This window comes from Chiloscyllium plagiosum, chromosome 2 (assembly GCF_004010195.1).
Source record: "Chiloscyllium plagiosum isolate BGI_BamShark_2017 chromosome 2, ASM401019v2, whole genome shotgun sequence".
Lineage (NCBI taxonomy): Eukaryota > Metazoa > Chordata > Chondrichthyes > Orectolobiformes > Hemiscylliidae > Chiloscyllium > Chiloscyllium plagiosum.
In genome coordinates, this window is record NC_057711.1 from 53,430,430 (window position 1) to 53,445,594 (window position 15,165).

Consider the following 15,165-nt stretch of genomic DNA (forward strand, 5'->3'; position numbering starts at 1 on the left):
CTAGAATGCCCCCAGTCCCTTCATCCAGATCATTAATATATAATGTGAATAGCTGCGGCCCCAACACTGAACCCTGCGGGACACCGCTTGTCACCGGCTGCCATTCCGAAAAACAACCTTTTATCCCAACTCTCTGCCTTCTGTCAGACAGCCAATCCTCAATCCATACCAGTAGCTCACCTCACCTTGCTCAGCACCCTCCCGTGTGGCACCTTATCAAAGGCCTTTTGGAAGTCTAGATAGACCACATCCACTGGGTTTCCCTGGTCTAACCTACTTGTCTTCAAAGAACTAAGACCCCCTACAATCTGTAACATTCTTCTAAACTGTCCACTACTCCACCGACTTTAGTGTCATCTGCAAATTTACTAACCCATCCATCTATGCGTGCGTCTAAGTCATTTATAAAAATGACAAACAGCTGTGGTCCCGAAACAGATCCTTGTGCCACACCACCAGTAACCAGACCATCACCACCTTGTCTCCTGCCATTAAACAGATATACACAGAAACACACGCGCGCAAAACCCTCCACCACCACCTTGTCTCCTGCCATTAAACAGATATACACAGAAACACACACGCGCAAAACCCTCCACCACCATCCTGTCTCCTGCCATTAAACTGATATACACAGTTTAACATGAGCACAAAGAGAAAAGCTACCAGGAGCTGCAGACTAATAATGCAGGGCATTCAGAAACCTAGGAGAAAGTGGAGGTCGAGAGTGTAGTGCTGGAAAAGCACAGCAGGTCAGACAGCATCTGAGGAGCAGGAGAATTGGCATTTTGGGCATAAGCCCTTCATCAGGAATGAGGCTTGTGGGTGGGCGGGGCTGAGAGATAAATGGAAGGGGGGCTGGGGTTGGGAGGAAGGTTGCTGAGAATGCGATAGGTGGATGAAGGTGAGGGAGAAGGTGATAGGTCGATGAGGAGGGTGGAGCGGATAGGTGGGAAAGGTGATGGACAGGTCAGGAGTGCTGGGTTGGAGGTTTGGGACTGAGATAATGTGGGGGGAAGGGAACTGAGGAAACTGATGAAATCTACATTGATCCCGTATGGTTGCAAGGTCCCAAGGCGGAAGATGAGGCGTTCTTCCTCCAGGCATCAGGTGGTAAGGGTTTGGCGATGGCAGATGCCCAGGACCTCCATATCCTTGGCAGAGTGAGAAGGACAGTTGAAGTGTTCAGCCATGGGGAGGTGGGGTTGATTGGTGCGGGTGTCCCCAGAGATATTCTCTGAAATGATCCACAAGTTTCTATCCTGTCTCCCAGACGTAGAAGAGATCACATCGGGTGCAACAGATATAGTAGATGACATTGGTGGAGGTACAGGTAAATTTCTGTCAGATGTGGAAGGATCCTTTGAGGCGTTGCACGGAGGTGAGGGGGGAGGTGTGGGTGCAGCTTTTGCATTTCCTGTGGTGGCAGGGGAAGGTGCCGGGAGTGTGGTGTGGGTTGGTGGAGGGCATGGATCTGATGAGGGAGTTGGGAAGGGAATGGTCTCTCCAGAATGCTGGTAGGGGTGGCGAGGGAAATATATCTGTGGAGGTGGGGTCCGTTTGTAGGTGGTGGAAGTGGCAGAGGATGTTACGATGTATATGGAGGTTGGTGGGGTGGAAGGTGAGGACCAGAAGGGTTCTGTCCTTGTTGCTTTAAGAGGGGTGGGGTTCAAGGGAGGAGGTGCAGGAAGTGGAGGAGATGCGCTGGAGGTCATCGTCGATCACATGGGAAAGGAAATTGTGATCTTGGAAGAAGGAGGCCATCTGGGATTTCCTAAGGTGGAATTGTTCATCCTGGGAACAGATGCGGCAGAGGTGGAGGAGCTGGGAATAAGGGATAATGTTTTTACAGGAGGTAGGGTGGGAGGAGGTGTCGTCTAGATAGCTGTGGGAGTCGGTGAGCTTGTAGTAGATGTCTGTGGTTAGTTGATCACCGAAGATAGGAGATGGAGAGGTCTAGGAAGGGGAAGGAGGTGTCCGAGATGTTCCAGGTGAACTTGAGGTCAGGGTGAAAGGTGTTAGTGAAGGTGATGAACTGTTCAACCTTCTCGTGTGAGCACCAAGTGTGCTTTCTGATTTGGAATCACTAAGTGGCGAGACGGATGCTAAGCTGCAGCATCCACAATGATGAGTTATTTAAGAAGAGTTGACTGTCACAGGCTGGATGTAAGTGGAAGGAGCGCAATAATTTTTTAAAAATGTCTACAGGAACATTGAGGGGAATCAAAGTGAATTCCTGAGAGTTGTGGTACACCATGGTTTTGAACCAGTCAACATGAAGGAATCACTGAGTAATTGTTGAGTGGAATTACAAGTCGAACAAAGGGCTCTGCTGAGATTTTCAACTTGAAAGTATAAGTGTTTACAAAATCTAGTCTTAGTCAGTAGTTCTTGAATTGTTTAACTTGTGCAAAGTAAAACCTTTTGTGTAAAACAGTAAATCTTGTGGCATAATTCTTTCAAAAATGTCAAAATGCTACCAATTTTGGGAATTTTAGCCACCACTACTTTGTGGATGACCTATAATATGATTAAGATGGCTATAACTCCAGTTGACACATTTAAGTGATCTTGACATGCTATATTTTACAGAATAAATTGTGTTTCATGTAAACATAGGAATAATGACTCACTGGTTTACTGTGTCTCACAATGCAGCCATTTACAGTTCTGACCTCTTCTTTCTCACCCCACACTAATAAAATCCTTGGCAGATTGATGAAATGAATACCCAATCTTCAATTAAACAAATTCCAGAGACTGAACTACTTCAGTAATCCCACTGTTCTCAGCAATTCATCCATTATCATCCACACAGGACATTTTTCCAACTCTCACTTTAAAGTAAAAAAGGTAATCTGCAATTCCCTCTGTATTCAGTACAGCAAAAAGAAGGATTCCCAACACCTAATTACCCCTTCACATAATATCTATCTGCTCTAACTCTTCCATCACAATCAAAATTATAAATAGATTGTCCAGTTCAACAGTATATAATTACTTCTTCATTTTATAAGCTGTAAACAATGTCTCTCTCAGTCTGTGTTTCTACAATCATACTTTCTCCAATTATTTTCTGATTGCAAAGATTGATTATCATTTTAGATGCTTTTCTCTGCACTTCCTCAATGATTTCTATTAGAACTGAACACAATGTTCTCAAATGTACCAAGATCTTCTACAGCTTGATGCAATGATGCAGCTTTCATTTTCACTGCCCTAACCTGAAATCTAAATTGCCTTTTCAATGGGCTCATCACACCTATTTGTGGACTTTCAGTGATTTATTAACCACAGTCCTTGGTTTCCTGCTTGCTCTTTAACTTCTTTGATGTTGCCATGATGTATAATGTTTTCACAACCAGCTCCATTTAGTCACATTAAGGGGCATTAACCAACGGGGGCTGTGAAGACATTAATCACAGTTGCTAGTTTCAACGTTTTGTCACTGAACTTGTCAAAATATTCAAAAAGTCATAATCAAAGTCTTTAGATCACTTGTGGAATTCAGAGAACAGAGATGTAAATTTTAATGAAACATTTCCAGATATAAACAAAGGGTAGATTTTCTGTTAGATAATTGGCCAGAATGCAGTGATTCTTCCTGCACTTTCAGAATGACTTTGCAAAAGTGACTAGCAGATTACAAGATGTCTGGTCATGGTGTGTTAAGTGGCAGTAATAAGACATTTATGTTAGTATGACAGTGAACGCAAGACATACCTATTTTCAATTTGCATCTATCCTTGGGTTTAAACATTGCCGTGCAAGAAGCTAGATGTATAGGGTAAATGTATTCCTGCAAGAGGCCAAGAAACAGGTTCAGGATAGTGGGATGGAATTTGCAGTTAGGTTATTTGAACTTTAAAGGCCAATAAAGCAGAGGGCATCAAGAAACACTTTTACACATGTATACCATAAGACCATTAGACATAGGAGTAGAAGCAAGGCCATTTGGCCCATCAGGTCCACTCTGTCATTTAATCATGGCTCATGGGCATTTCAATTCCACTTACCTGCACTCTCCCCGTAGCCCTTTATTCCTTGTGAGATCAAAAATTTATCAATCTTTGCCTTGAAGACACCCAATGTCCCGGCCTCCACTGTGCTCCATGGCAATGAATTCCACAGGCCCACCACACTCTGGCTGAAGAAATGTCTCCTCATTTCTGTTCTAAATTGATCCCCTCTAATTTTAAGGCTGTACTCACGGGTCCTAGTCCCCCTGCCTAATGGAAACAACTTCCCAGTATCCACCCTTTCTAAGCCAGGCATTATCTTGTAAGTTTCAATTAGATCTCCCCTCAACCTTCTAAACTCTAATGAATACAATCCCAGGATCCTCAGCCCTTCATCATATGTTAAGCCTACCATTCCATGGATCATCTGTGTGAATCTCTGCTGGACACGCACCAGTGCCAGTATGTCCTTCCTGAGGTGTGGACACAGTATTCTAAATGGGGGCCTAACCAGAGCTCTACAAAGTCTCAGAAGCACATCACTGCTTTTACATTCCAATCCTCTTGAGATAAATGACAACATTACTTTACTTTCTTAATCATGGACTCAACCTGCAAATTAACCTTTAGAGAATCCTGGACTAGCACTCCCAGATCTCTTTATACTTTGGCTTTATGAATTTTCTCACAGTTTAAAAAATAGTCTGTGCCTGTATTCTTTTTCCAAAGTGCAAGACCTTGTACTTGCTCACATTGAATTTCATCAGCCATTTTCTGGACCACTTTCCTAAACTGAATACATCTTTCTGCAGCCTCCCCACCTCCTCGGTACTACCTGTCCAGCTAACTTCGTATCATCGATGAACTTTGCCAGAATGCCCCCAGTCCCTTCATCCAGACCATTAAAATATAAAGTGAACAGCTGCGGGACTCCACTTGTCACCGGCTGCCATTCTGAAAAAAAAACCTTTTATCCAAACTCTCTGCCTTCTGTCAGACAGCCAATCCCCAATTATGCCAGTAGCTCACCTTGAACACCATGGGCCCTAACCTTACTCAGCAGCCTCCCATGAGGCCTTTTGGAAGTCCAGATAGATAACATCTACTGGGTTTCCCTGGTCTAACCTATTTGTTACCTCTTCAAAGGATTCTGACAGGTTTGTCAGGCATGACCTCCCCATACTAAATCCATGTTGATTTGTTCTAATCAAACCCTGTACTTCCAAGAATTTAGAAATCTCATCCTTAGTGATGGATTCTAGAATTTTACCTACAACCGAGGTTATGCTAATTGGCCTATAATTTTCCATCTTTTGTCTTGATTCTGTTTTGAACAAGGGGGTTACAACAGCAATTTTCCAATCATGTTATACATGCTCATTAAAAAGTCAGCTCACCAGAATTAAGTTTCATTTCCCAGCTAAGCTCTCTACATGTGAGCAATTTATGCCTTCAGATTCCTGACTGCCTGACCTGAGATCTGCAGCAGACAAGGTACTGTGCTTGTTGGACTTTGGAGTCAGTAACTACTGTTTTGTCATCTTTAGGGTGCATTTGTTAATGCTGTGTAATGAGATTGGGTGGCAATAGTCTAAGTTGCACAAGGCACATTAGATGTCTGAGGGGAGGAAACTAGAGTGCAATTGGCACATGTCAATAAGGCCGGCTAAGGGTGAAAGCATGTCTGGCCGGTGGAGGTTAGTAGACCAGCTGAGAATGGGAAGAGACATAATGTTTGGCCGCAGGCATCCACTCTGAGAGGCCCAGTGGTGATCCTGGCTTGCAGGAAATGAATGCCTACCTGGATGTCCTACAAATATGGTAGTAAGACATTTAACCTGTTCTGTCACAGGATTTATCCTTGTGCAAGCATAACAATAATTCCGCCATTCCTTTGGGTGAAATGTGCCATTTTCCTTGATAGGAATTTCAAAAGAAGTTCAAGAACTTTCACGTAGTCCTGTTATAGGAAATACATTATTCCCCATACCTGGAGACGGTTCAGAAAAGATTTACCAGGATTTTGCCAGGAATGGAGGGTTTGAGATATAAAAATAAACTGGAAAGACTGGGACGTTTTCCACTGGAGTGTCGGAGGTTGAGGGGTGACCTTATTGAGGTTTATAAAATCATGGGGGGTTATAGATAAGGTGAATGACAAGGGTCTTTTCCCTAGGGTGAGGGGAATTCAAAACTAGGGGGCATATTTTTAAGGTGAGAGGAGAAAGATTTAAAAAGGACATTACGGTCAACATTTTTGCACAGAGAGAGGTTTGTGGAAGGAACAGAGAAAGTGGTGGATGCAGGTACAGTTACAACATTTGAAAGACATTTGGATAAGTTCACGAATAAGAAAGGTTTGGAGGGATATGGGCCAAGTTTAGTTTGGGAACATGGTCAGCATGGACTGGTTGGACAGAAGGGTTGTTTACATGCTATGTGTTATAGTAATAATCTTGTATAACATCTTTAAGATACAACTCAATGCACTTTACAAGAGCAATAGCAAACAAAATTTGATGGATCCACATAGGGAAATAAAAAGACAGGTAACTAAAAATTGGAGAAGAGGTATTTTTCAAGAATGTGTTTTGAAGGAGAAATGACAGCAAGAGAGCTGATGTTGTAAATGCATGCACAGCCCTAACCCAGGAAATCTGCTGAAGTTGAGGAGGTAGTTATGTGATGGCCAGAACTCCTTCACTGCTGAAGACAATTTAGGATCTATTGTAGCAGAAAGGCTAAGCTAAGATAAACACAAAATTAGTTTGTATTTTTTGTTACAGAAAACACAACTTGTAGTTCAACAAATAGGTGTGATTTTCCATTTGTAATTGTGAACAACTTTGCATTTGATCCAGATTCTAATGTTAATAGTGTTCCACCATTTCCATCTCATCTTGATTGGGATTTGTCATGTTAATTATGACCATGAGTCATAATGCAAGATTTCTAATTGACCTGTGGCTAACATTTTGAGGTACACAAAGCAGGAAGTGTGCAATAAGTGATTGCCATAAATCCTCATCTACAAACATATGACCATATGAATTTGGAGAAGGGTAGGCCTATTCAATAAGATCATGGCTGATCTGATTATGGCTACAGTTCTATTTTCCTGTAGAACGCGAAACTCTTTGACTCTGGTGTTAGTCATGAATCTATCTATTTTTGCTTTAAAAAACATTGTTAGTCACACTGCTTTTACTGCTCTGTGGAGAAGAGACTTCCACAGACTCTCAACCATCAGAGAGAAAAAATCATCCTCACTCCCATCTTAAATGAGAAATCCCTTGTTTTCAAGCAATGTATTCTATTCTAGTCTTTGCCATAAGGGGAAGCATTCTTTCAGTAGCCATCCTATCAACTCCCTTCCCACATAGCCACAGTGATCCATCTGCAGATGCAAAGTTTCACCTATGACACCACACCATGAGTGAAACACAATCTGTAGTGTAATGCCTGCATAGATCATTACATAATTTCAAAAAAAATTATGTACTTTGATTTTCTGAAAGGCTGAATGGCTTTATGCAATAAAATTTAAATTAAAGTGCTGTGGTAAGGTATGAACGTGCAGGTTTAAATGGTCATCAGAGAAAGATAACTGGTGGTGAGTTTAACCTGAGGGTCACCACACATCAGGTGAGGAGTGCGGTTGAAAATGCAGGAATTCATGGTGACCTCTGCCAATGCGGGAATTGAATCCATGCTAATAGTGTCACTTTGCATCACAAACCAACCAATAGTCAACTGAGTTAATAACTGAGTATAAATGATCTATTAAAATACAAAAACAAATTCACTTTGCACTTTGAATGCTTCTGTCAGGCTTCTCTCAAATGTACTTTCATTTCTTCAGTCACTTTTAAATTTATTTATCACATATAGCTCACTGCTGTTGGGTGTGAATTAAAAGGCACATTCCAGTTTTGAGTATGATGACACAGTGCTCCATCAAGTGGCAGTGTTGGCCACAAACAGTCAATGCAGTATGTCCTTTCTTAAATAAGGAAAGCAAAACTGTACAAGTACTCTTGATGTGGCCAATACTCTGTACATCTATAGCAAAACATGCAATAATTTAATATTCTATTCCTTTTACAATAAATAAACACATTGTATTTGCCTTCATTATCAATAACTAGACCTACGTTCCAAATTTTCATATGCCAGGACATTCTTTGTGCCTCAGAATTCTGAAATCTCATTCCACTGAAACAATACATTGCTTTTCCATTTTTCCTGCTGAAGTAGCCATGTTTACATTTTACCACATTTTGTTTACTAACTTATCCATACCCTTTTTCAGATTCCTCACGTCTTCTTCACAACTTACTTTTCTGCCCATCTTGTGTCATCAACAAAATGACCAATCTTGCTTTCAGTCCTTTCATGACAGACTAGCATTTGCTATTGCGATACTGAATTTGTTACAGTCTAACAACCTTAACATCATCCATTTGTCCAGCCCCCTGTTTCCTGTTATTAAACCAATTCTAATAACTTAACCATCCGCACCATGAGTTATAAAGGAGCGTTAGGAGTTTTTAAAAAAAATGAACATGAATTGTTCATAATAGACTGGGTTTTTTCCCCTTTTATTAAGTTGACAGTAAAATTTGTATTACGATTGAATATACCTAGGATTTTTGGATCATTTTAATAGTGCATGATAATAGTTAATTCTTTGTGTTTTGCTTTTGTGTAAGAATGACCATTACATTAGAGAGATAATGATTTCAGTTGCTGCAGCTCACAACTTAGATTAATTATTTAGCTTTTTTTCCAGTCTAATATCTATTAGTTTTTTAAACCAAGTGAAACTGACTTGAAGCTCTGATTTGGTTTTTCTCAGTTACCTGTGGCACATTCCATTGACGTACATGACCAGCAGTTGCAGCAATTATGGCCAACCCCAGTGTATCAAAACATGGTTCCTTAAGAGCAAAACAGGTGATTGTTTTTGACTTCAAGAAATAAAGCAAATGGTATCTCTGCTGAGTAGTTTTGAATGGGTCTTTGGTAAGTTTTACTAGAGCTGTGGTTAGTCATCATATACAGGCTTCACACTGGAACATAAGACTGACCTGAAGCTATACTTTCAATTATCTGCAGAATTCTGGTCTTTGATGTTATTATTTGGAATTATACATTCTGATTCAATCTTCCTTCATTTACAACATTTGCTATATAATCCTGACAGTGTGAAGAATTACATTGACAACTAAATTTTGATTGTCACTTAGCTTTGCAGTTTGGAACACTTACATATACTGGAAGCTACATGTATTCATGCACAGGGCCCTGATCTTTGCAGAATGAATGTGACATGCACTACACGTATTTCAACTAAACAAAATGAGTGATAGCCATTTCATTTCTGATTTAAAATCTAAACAAAGCCTAACAGTTAACTGTCAATCATCTTTAACTGTTACATTTTCTAAGACAAAGCATCTATCGATCAGTGTCTACTAACTAACCAACAATCACACCTTACGTATAAATGTTAGTTTCCATCTTCGTAGGTATACTTGTGAATTATCTCGATGAGTGCAAGATGAAAAACATTAACAAAATGTGTCTTTTTTCAGTAATACTCAAGCTCTGTACTAGCAACCAATGATTTTTTTTTGTTGCTAGTAATTGGTCTTTCTACTTATTCCATTGCTAAACAATCTGTAGTTCAACTCAAGTGTGTTTAAAATTGAATTAATTAGAACATTATGATATCAGTCATGTGTTGTTGATTTAAGTGGCATTTTATCCTAACTCCCTATTATTGTATCCCCCATATACACCCACTATTCCTGACATGTTATTTTCTGTTAGTGAAGACTGACTGACATGAATGTCCTCAGACACTTCTTATAATATTTATATTCAGATGGTAAGTAGATAACTAACAAGATATATACATTTGTGTTGATATTAACATTTAGTGGCAATTAGTGAAATCTTGATGGTACTTTGTTACATTCCTGAATAGCAATATGCAACTTTCTATTCTTATATTAGCGTGTTAGAATTGAACACCTCTACTGTGGAGATTTGCAGAATAAAAACATTAATTTCCCACCAGGAGAGAATAGGACTACAATAATGGGAAAGTCAAGAATGATTATTATAAAATTTCCTTGGACTATGTCAATACAAAATATGTACTGAATATAGTTTGTGCCAAATCTTTGTATTCTGATGGTGTACATTACTTGAGCTATGTTCAATATTGTAACATTGGTTTATATTCCTTCATTATAACATGCTCAAATGCCCCTCCCAGTGATCTGATTTGTACATTGGTATCCTTTTTGCTCCCCTTTTCTTTCCAATTTTAGTCTTCACAATCATCACCACCAAAAATATGCTTACTTATTGAAGTGCAAGTATCTTCCAGTTATGTAGTGCGCCTTCTCTGTGGTTACTAGGGAATTTAGCCACATGAATTATCATGTTTAATGCTGGTCTTGCCCTCATTTTATGTTCAAACATTTAACTTTCTACTCAAGATTGCTAGATAACATTCAGGGTTTCAAAATGCAATCGATTTTCTAATCTCTAAAATAAGGCACTGGGCTAATTATACCATCAAACAACATGGCTAAGAGTATGCCAAGTCTGTGTGATTCAGTCACTAAATACATTTAATGCACTGTCTGATGTGCAACTGTATATCATTAAAAGGTAGTCTGTTTGAGGTTTTAATGGCTTTTGTGCAGAACCATATGACCTTGTATGACTGAATTAATTTCATCAGGGAATATTATTGTGTCACTTATCCAATGTCCAATTTTAACAGTGATCTGACAGTTTCATAGAAATGTTTTTGCATTTTATTTTCTATTAGACGTTATTGACCTTAAAGAACCAAATGTGACCTGGGTGAAATTTAACGTGAATATGAGTGGGTATTACATCATACATTATGAAGGGGACATCTCGATGGAATTAAGTGGATTATTGCAAAATAACCATTTAGCTCTCAGTGACCAAGATCGAGCTGGCCTCATTAATAATGCATTTGTGCTTGCAAGGTAATCAGTTGTTTTAGCCTATTTTGTTTTTTGAATTTATTTATGTTTAGTACATTATAACAAGTATATCTTTGGTGCTGCTTCAAATAAATGTTAATCACCATTGTTGCTGTTTTAGTTCAGGTATGCTGAGAAATATATTGGTTATACTGTACTTTAACTCTAGAGGGATAGCATTTAAACTTGTACAGATTATTGCTTAGACCACTTCTGGTGTACTGTGAACAATTCTCATCTTCATTTTATAAAAAGGATATAAAAGGCATTGGAGATGGTGCAAATACTGGTGACATTATTAGTAGTGGCACAGTGGTTAGCACTGCTGCCTCACAGAGCCAGAGACCCGGGTTCAGTTCCCGCCTCAGGCGACTGTGTGGAGTTTGCACATTCTCCCCGTGTCTGCGTGGGTTTCCTCCGGGTGCTCCGGTTTCCTCCAAAAATGTGTAGGTTAGGTGAATTGGCCTTGCTAAAATTGCCCGTAGTGTTAGGGGCAGGGGTAAATGTAGGGAAATGGGTCTGGGTGGGTTGCACTTTGGCGGGTTGGTGTGGACTTGTTGGGCCGAAGGGCCTGTTTCCACACTAAGTGATCTAATCTAGCTCATGGAGAGGTCGTACCTACCAGAGACAAATGTACAAGCAGGGTCTCTTTATTATGGAAAGTTGAGGGGTGAGGTCTTTAACATTATGGAGGAGTTTTTGAAACTAGACATAGATAAGGTGAGACCAGCAAGAAGGGCTATTAACATAAGATGGTGATTAACAAATCTTTTTTCTAGAATATGGTCAGAATATGGAACTTGTTACCATAAGGAGCAGTCAAAGTGAAGACCTGTATTTTAGGGTAAGTTAAGGTAAACATAAGGAAAAGAAGAATATAAGGATGATGAGCTTGGATGAGATGAGGTTCCATGGAGCCCCTGCTGTTCTTTAGAGGCAGCTCCTCCTCAATCACAACATGTTCAAGGATACTACTGTGACATCCTGTAAGACCCCTTGAACACTGCATTCTCCACCCGTGATAGCAACAGTCCATATATTCTTTTTTTATATGAAAGTAGTGAAGTGTTGCTAAAACTGTACTAGCCAGACCACAGCTGGAATACTGCCAACAGTTTTGGGCTCCTTATCTTAGGAAAGATTAACTGGCAATGGAGACAGACCATGTAAGGTTCTTAGGCTGATACTGGGTACAGAGATACTGTCTTAGAAGGAGTGCCTGGGCCTGTGAAATTTAGAAGTATGAGAGGCAACATATTGAAATATACAAGATTCTTAGTGCATTTGGCAAGGTAGGTGCAAAAAGGTGTTTCACTTTGTGGGAGAGTATAAGACTTGAGGGCATAATCTCAGATTAAGGGGTCACACACTTAAAACAGAGATGAGGAGGAATTTCTTCTGAGGTTTGTGGATCTGTGGAATTCTTTCCAATAGAGGGCTAATGAGGCTACATTAATAAGTATACTTAAGGCTGAATTAGACAGATTTTTAATCAGAAAGAGAATCAAGGGTTACTGAGAATGAGTATAAGAGTGGAGCTGAGGATCGTCAGATCAGCTGTAATCTCATTGAATGATGAGAGTACTTGATGGGCTGAATGGCCTACTTCTCCTCCTATATCTTATAGCCTTATTGCAGTTTCAGTTTAAGATTACACTGCACTACTGGAACATCAGATCGTTTCTGCTTTTGTCGAATTGAAGCTGAAACAATACCCATCAGAGGCTGCTGTAATTTTGGGTCGGCAGGTGTACGAGCAATGCAGTTGACCACTGTGTCCACACTGGGAAGGATGGTGCACAAAGCCATGTGCAGAGATGGGGTTAAACCCCTTCATACTCTTTGACAATATCCGCAGATTTGCCAGAACACCAAGGCTTTCTGAGTGTTTACCCATTACCTTTTTTTTTGTATGGGACTCTATCAAAGTTCTCAAAAGGTGGAAGTAAGCTGAAGGAGCAGAGATATTTGGTGTGTTCAGACCACTGTGGAGATCGTCTAGTGAACAATCTCCTCAAATTTGTTTTCTTAGTGTTAGGCACTTCAGATTGAGCTTCAGGCTAAGCAGAAACATGAGATTTGCACGTAAATTTCTCTGCACTCTGCTTTCACTGCTGGTCATCTCCTGTAATGTTCTTGCATCTTGGGTTCTAAGGGCAATTCAGATTCCCAAAGATTTAAAACATTTAGCGGTCAAGTAGCAACCAACTGATCATCATTTTTATTTATAAATGGAAAGGCTTATTTCTGTAAAGAACATTGTTTTAAAAATAGGATCAAGGGGTTCATAGCTTTTTACATTGAAACCCATATTAAAACAAGAAGTTATTCTAAACCTTTCTAAGCCACTGATTAGGTCTCAGTTAAGTAATAGTGTCCAATTCCAGGCATACCATTTTAGAAAGGGTGGCCTTTGAGAAGATGTAAAAGATATTTGCTAGAATTAAACCAATGTTGAGGGAAATGATCTTGAAGAGACTAGAGAAATTGGAATAAGACCAGAGGAAGTTAAGAGGGATTTAGTCGAGGTCTTCAAAATAGAGATTTTCATAGAGAAACAGTTTCTACTTGTGAATGTATCAGAACCAAATAACACAGAAATAAGATAACTAACAAAAAGAACAGGGAGGTGAGAAACAGATGACCAACTAGTATTGTCATTTGACTCATAATTTAGAGCCCCAGCTAATATTCTAAGGACCTAGGTTTGAATTCCATCATGGCAGATGATGGAATTTGAATTCAATTAAAATGTGGATTTAAGAGTCTGAGGAAACCATTACTGATTGTCAAGTAAAACTCATCTGGTTCACTAATGTCCTTTAGGGGAGGAAACTGCCGTTCTTACCATCTCTGGCTTAACATGACTTTAGACTCAGAGCAACGTGGTTGACTTTTAATTGTCCTCTCGATAGTTAGGGATGGGAAATAAATGCTGGTCCAGCCAGTGATGCCCACATCCCATGAATGAATTTAAAACAAAAGGATTGGTTTTGTTATAATTTGGAACTTGCTGTCCAGAAGACTAATTTATGCAGATTCAGAAGTAACTTTCAAAATGAAATTGCACGTAAACTTGAAAAAGACAGCTTTGCAAGGCTGTGAAAGAACAGGAAATAAGATTAATTGTATAGTTCTTCTGAAGAATCAACACAGGCAGAATGGACAGAATGGTCTCTCTCTCTCTGCTCTAATTCCAAAAACACTATACTGCCTGTGAATCATGCTTTACATGTCACATTGGAATCCAAGCAGGTATTCCTCAGTGGCAGAGTTGTGTGACGGACTGTGTTTTCTCTTACTGCCTGTAGTGCGGGGAAAGTCTCAATGCAACAGGCATTGTCCATGACCAAGTATATGAAAAATGAAAGCAGTAATGCACCAATAGCTGAAGCATTGTTTCAACTCCACAATATCTACTGGCTTGTACAAAAGAGGGGAATGCTGCAACTCACTGACCGGATGGAGGTAATTTTTTTTTATCCATAGTCTCTCGTATGTTTATCTGGAGCAGTATTGTGAAACTATTGTATTCCACCTATCACAAACTGTACCTTCATAAACTATAATCAAAGGCATTAAGTCATTATAATAAGATAATGGGAAGCATCAAAATGTAAATAACTTCATTATCTCAATTTTGTCATTTTGTGTAATGCTGTTTTTGCTTTCTTGCTTGTTTGTTTTAGAGCAGCAAGATCGGTATAGCCAGTATTTTGTCTTAGTCCCTCTCTGCCAAAATTCCTACCTTCATATTAAATGTACCTGTTTACATTTTTCAATGTTTGAGGGGCTTTATATTTATCTCATAGAGTCATAGAGATGTACAGCATGGAAACAGACCCTTCAGTCCAACCCGTCCATGCTGACCAAATATCCCAACCCAATCTAGTCCCACCTGCCAGCACCTGGCCCATATCCCTCCAAACCCTTCCTATTCATATACCCATCCAAATGCCTTTTAAATGTTGCAATTGTACCAGACTGCACCACTTCTTCTGGCAGCTCATTCCATACACATAGCACCCTCTGTGTGAAAAAGTTGCCCCTTAGGTCTCTCTTATATCTTTCCCCTCTCACCCTAAACCTATGCCCTCTAGTTCTGGACTCACCCACCCCAGGGAAAAGGCTTTGTTTATTTATCCTATCCATGCCCCTCATGATTTTGTGAA

General features: G+C 39.8%; 1 protein-coding gene across 2 annotated transcripts in view; it reads left to right on the forward strand.

The window, feature by feature from the left end:
• The window catches only part of LOC122559783 (leucyl-cystinyl aminopeptidase-like), a 121,092-nt gene that overhangs the window by 91,094 nt on the left and 14,833 nt on the right, over window positions 1–15,165 (forward strand). For both annotated transcript variants that reach the window (XM_043709804.1, XM_043709814.1), the window contains exons 11-13: window positions 8,818–8,915; window positions 10,810–10,996; window positions 14,305–14,461. In XM_043709804.1, the coding sequence (XP_043565739.1) occupies window positions 8,818–8,915; window positions 10,810–10,996; window positions 14,305–14,461 (442 nt within the window). The remainder of the gene's footprint in view (window positions 1–8,817; window positions 8,916–10,809; window positions 10,997–14,304; window positions 14,462–15,165) is intronic.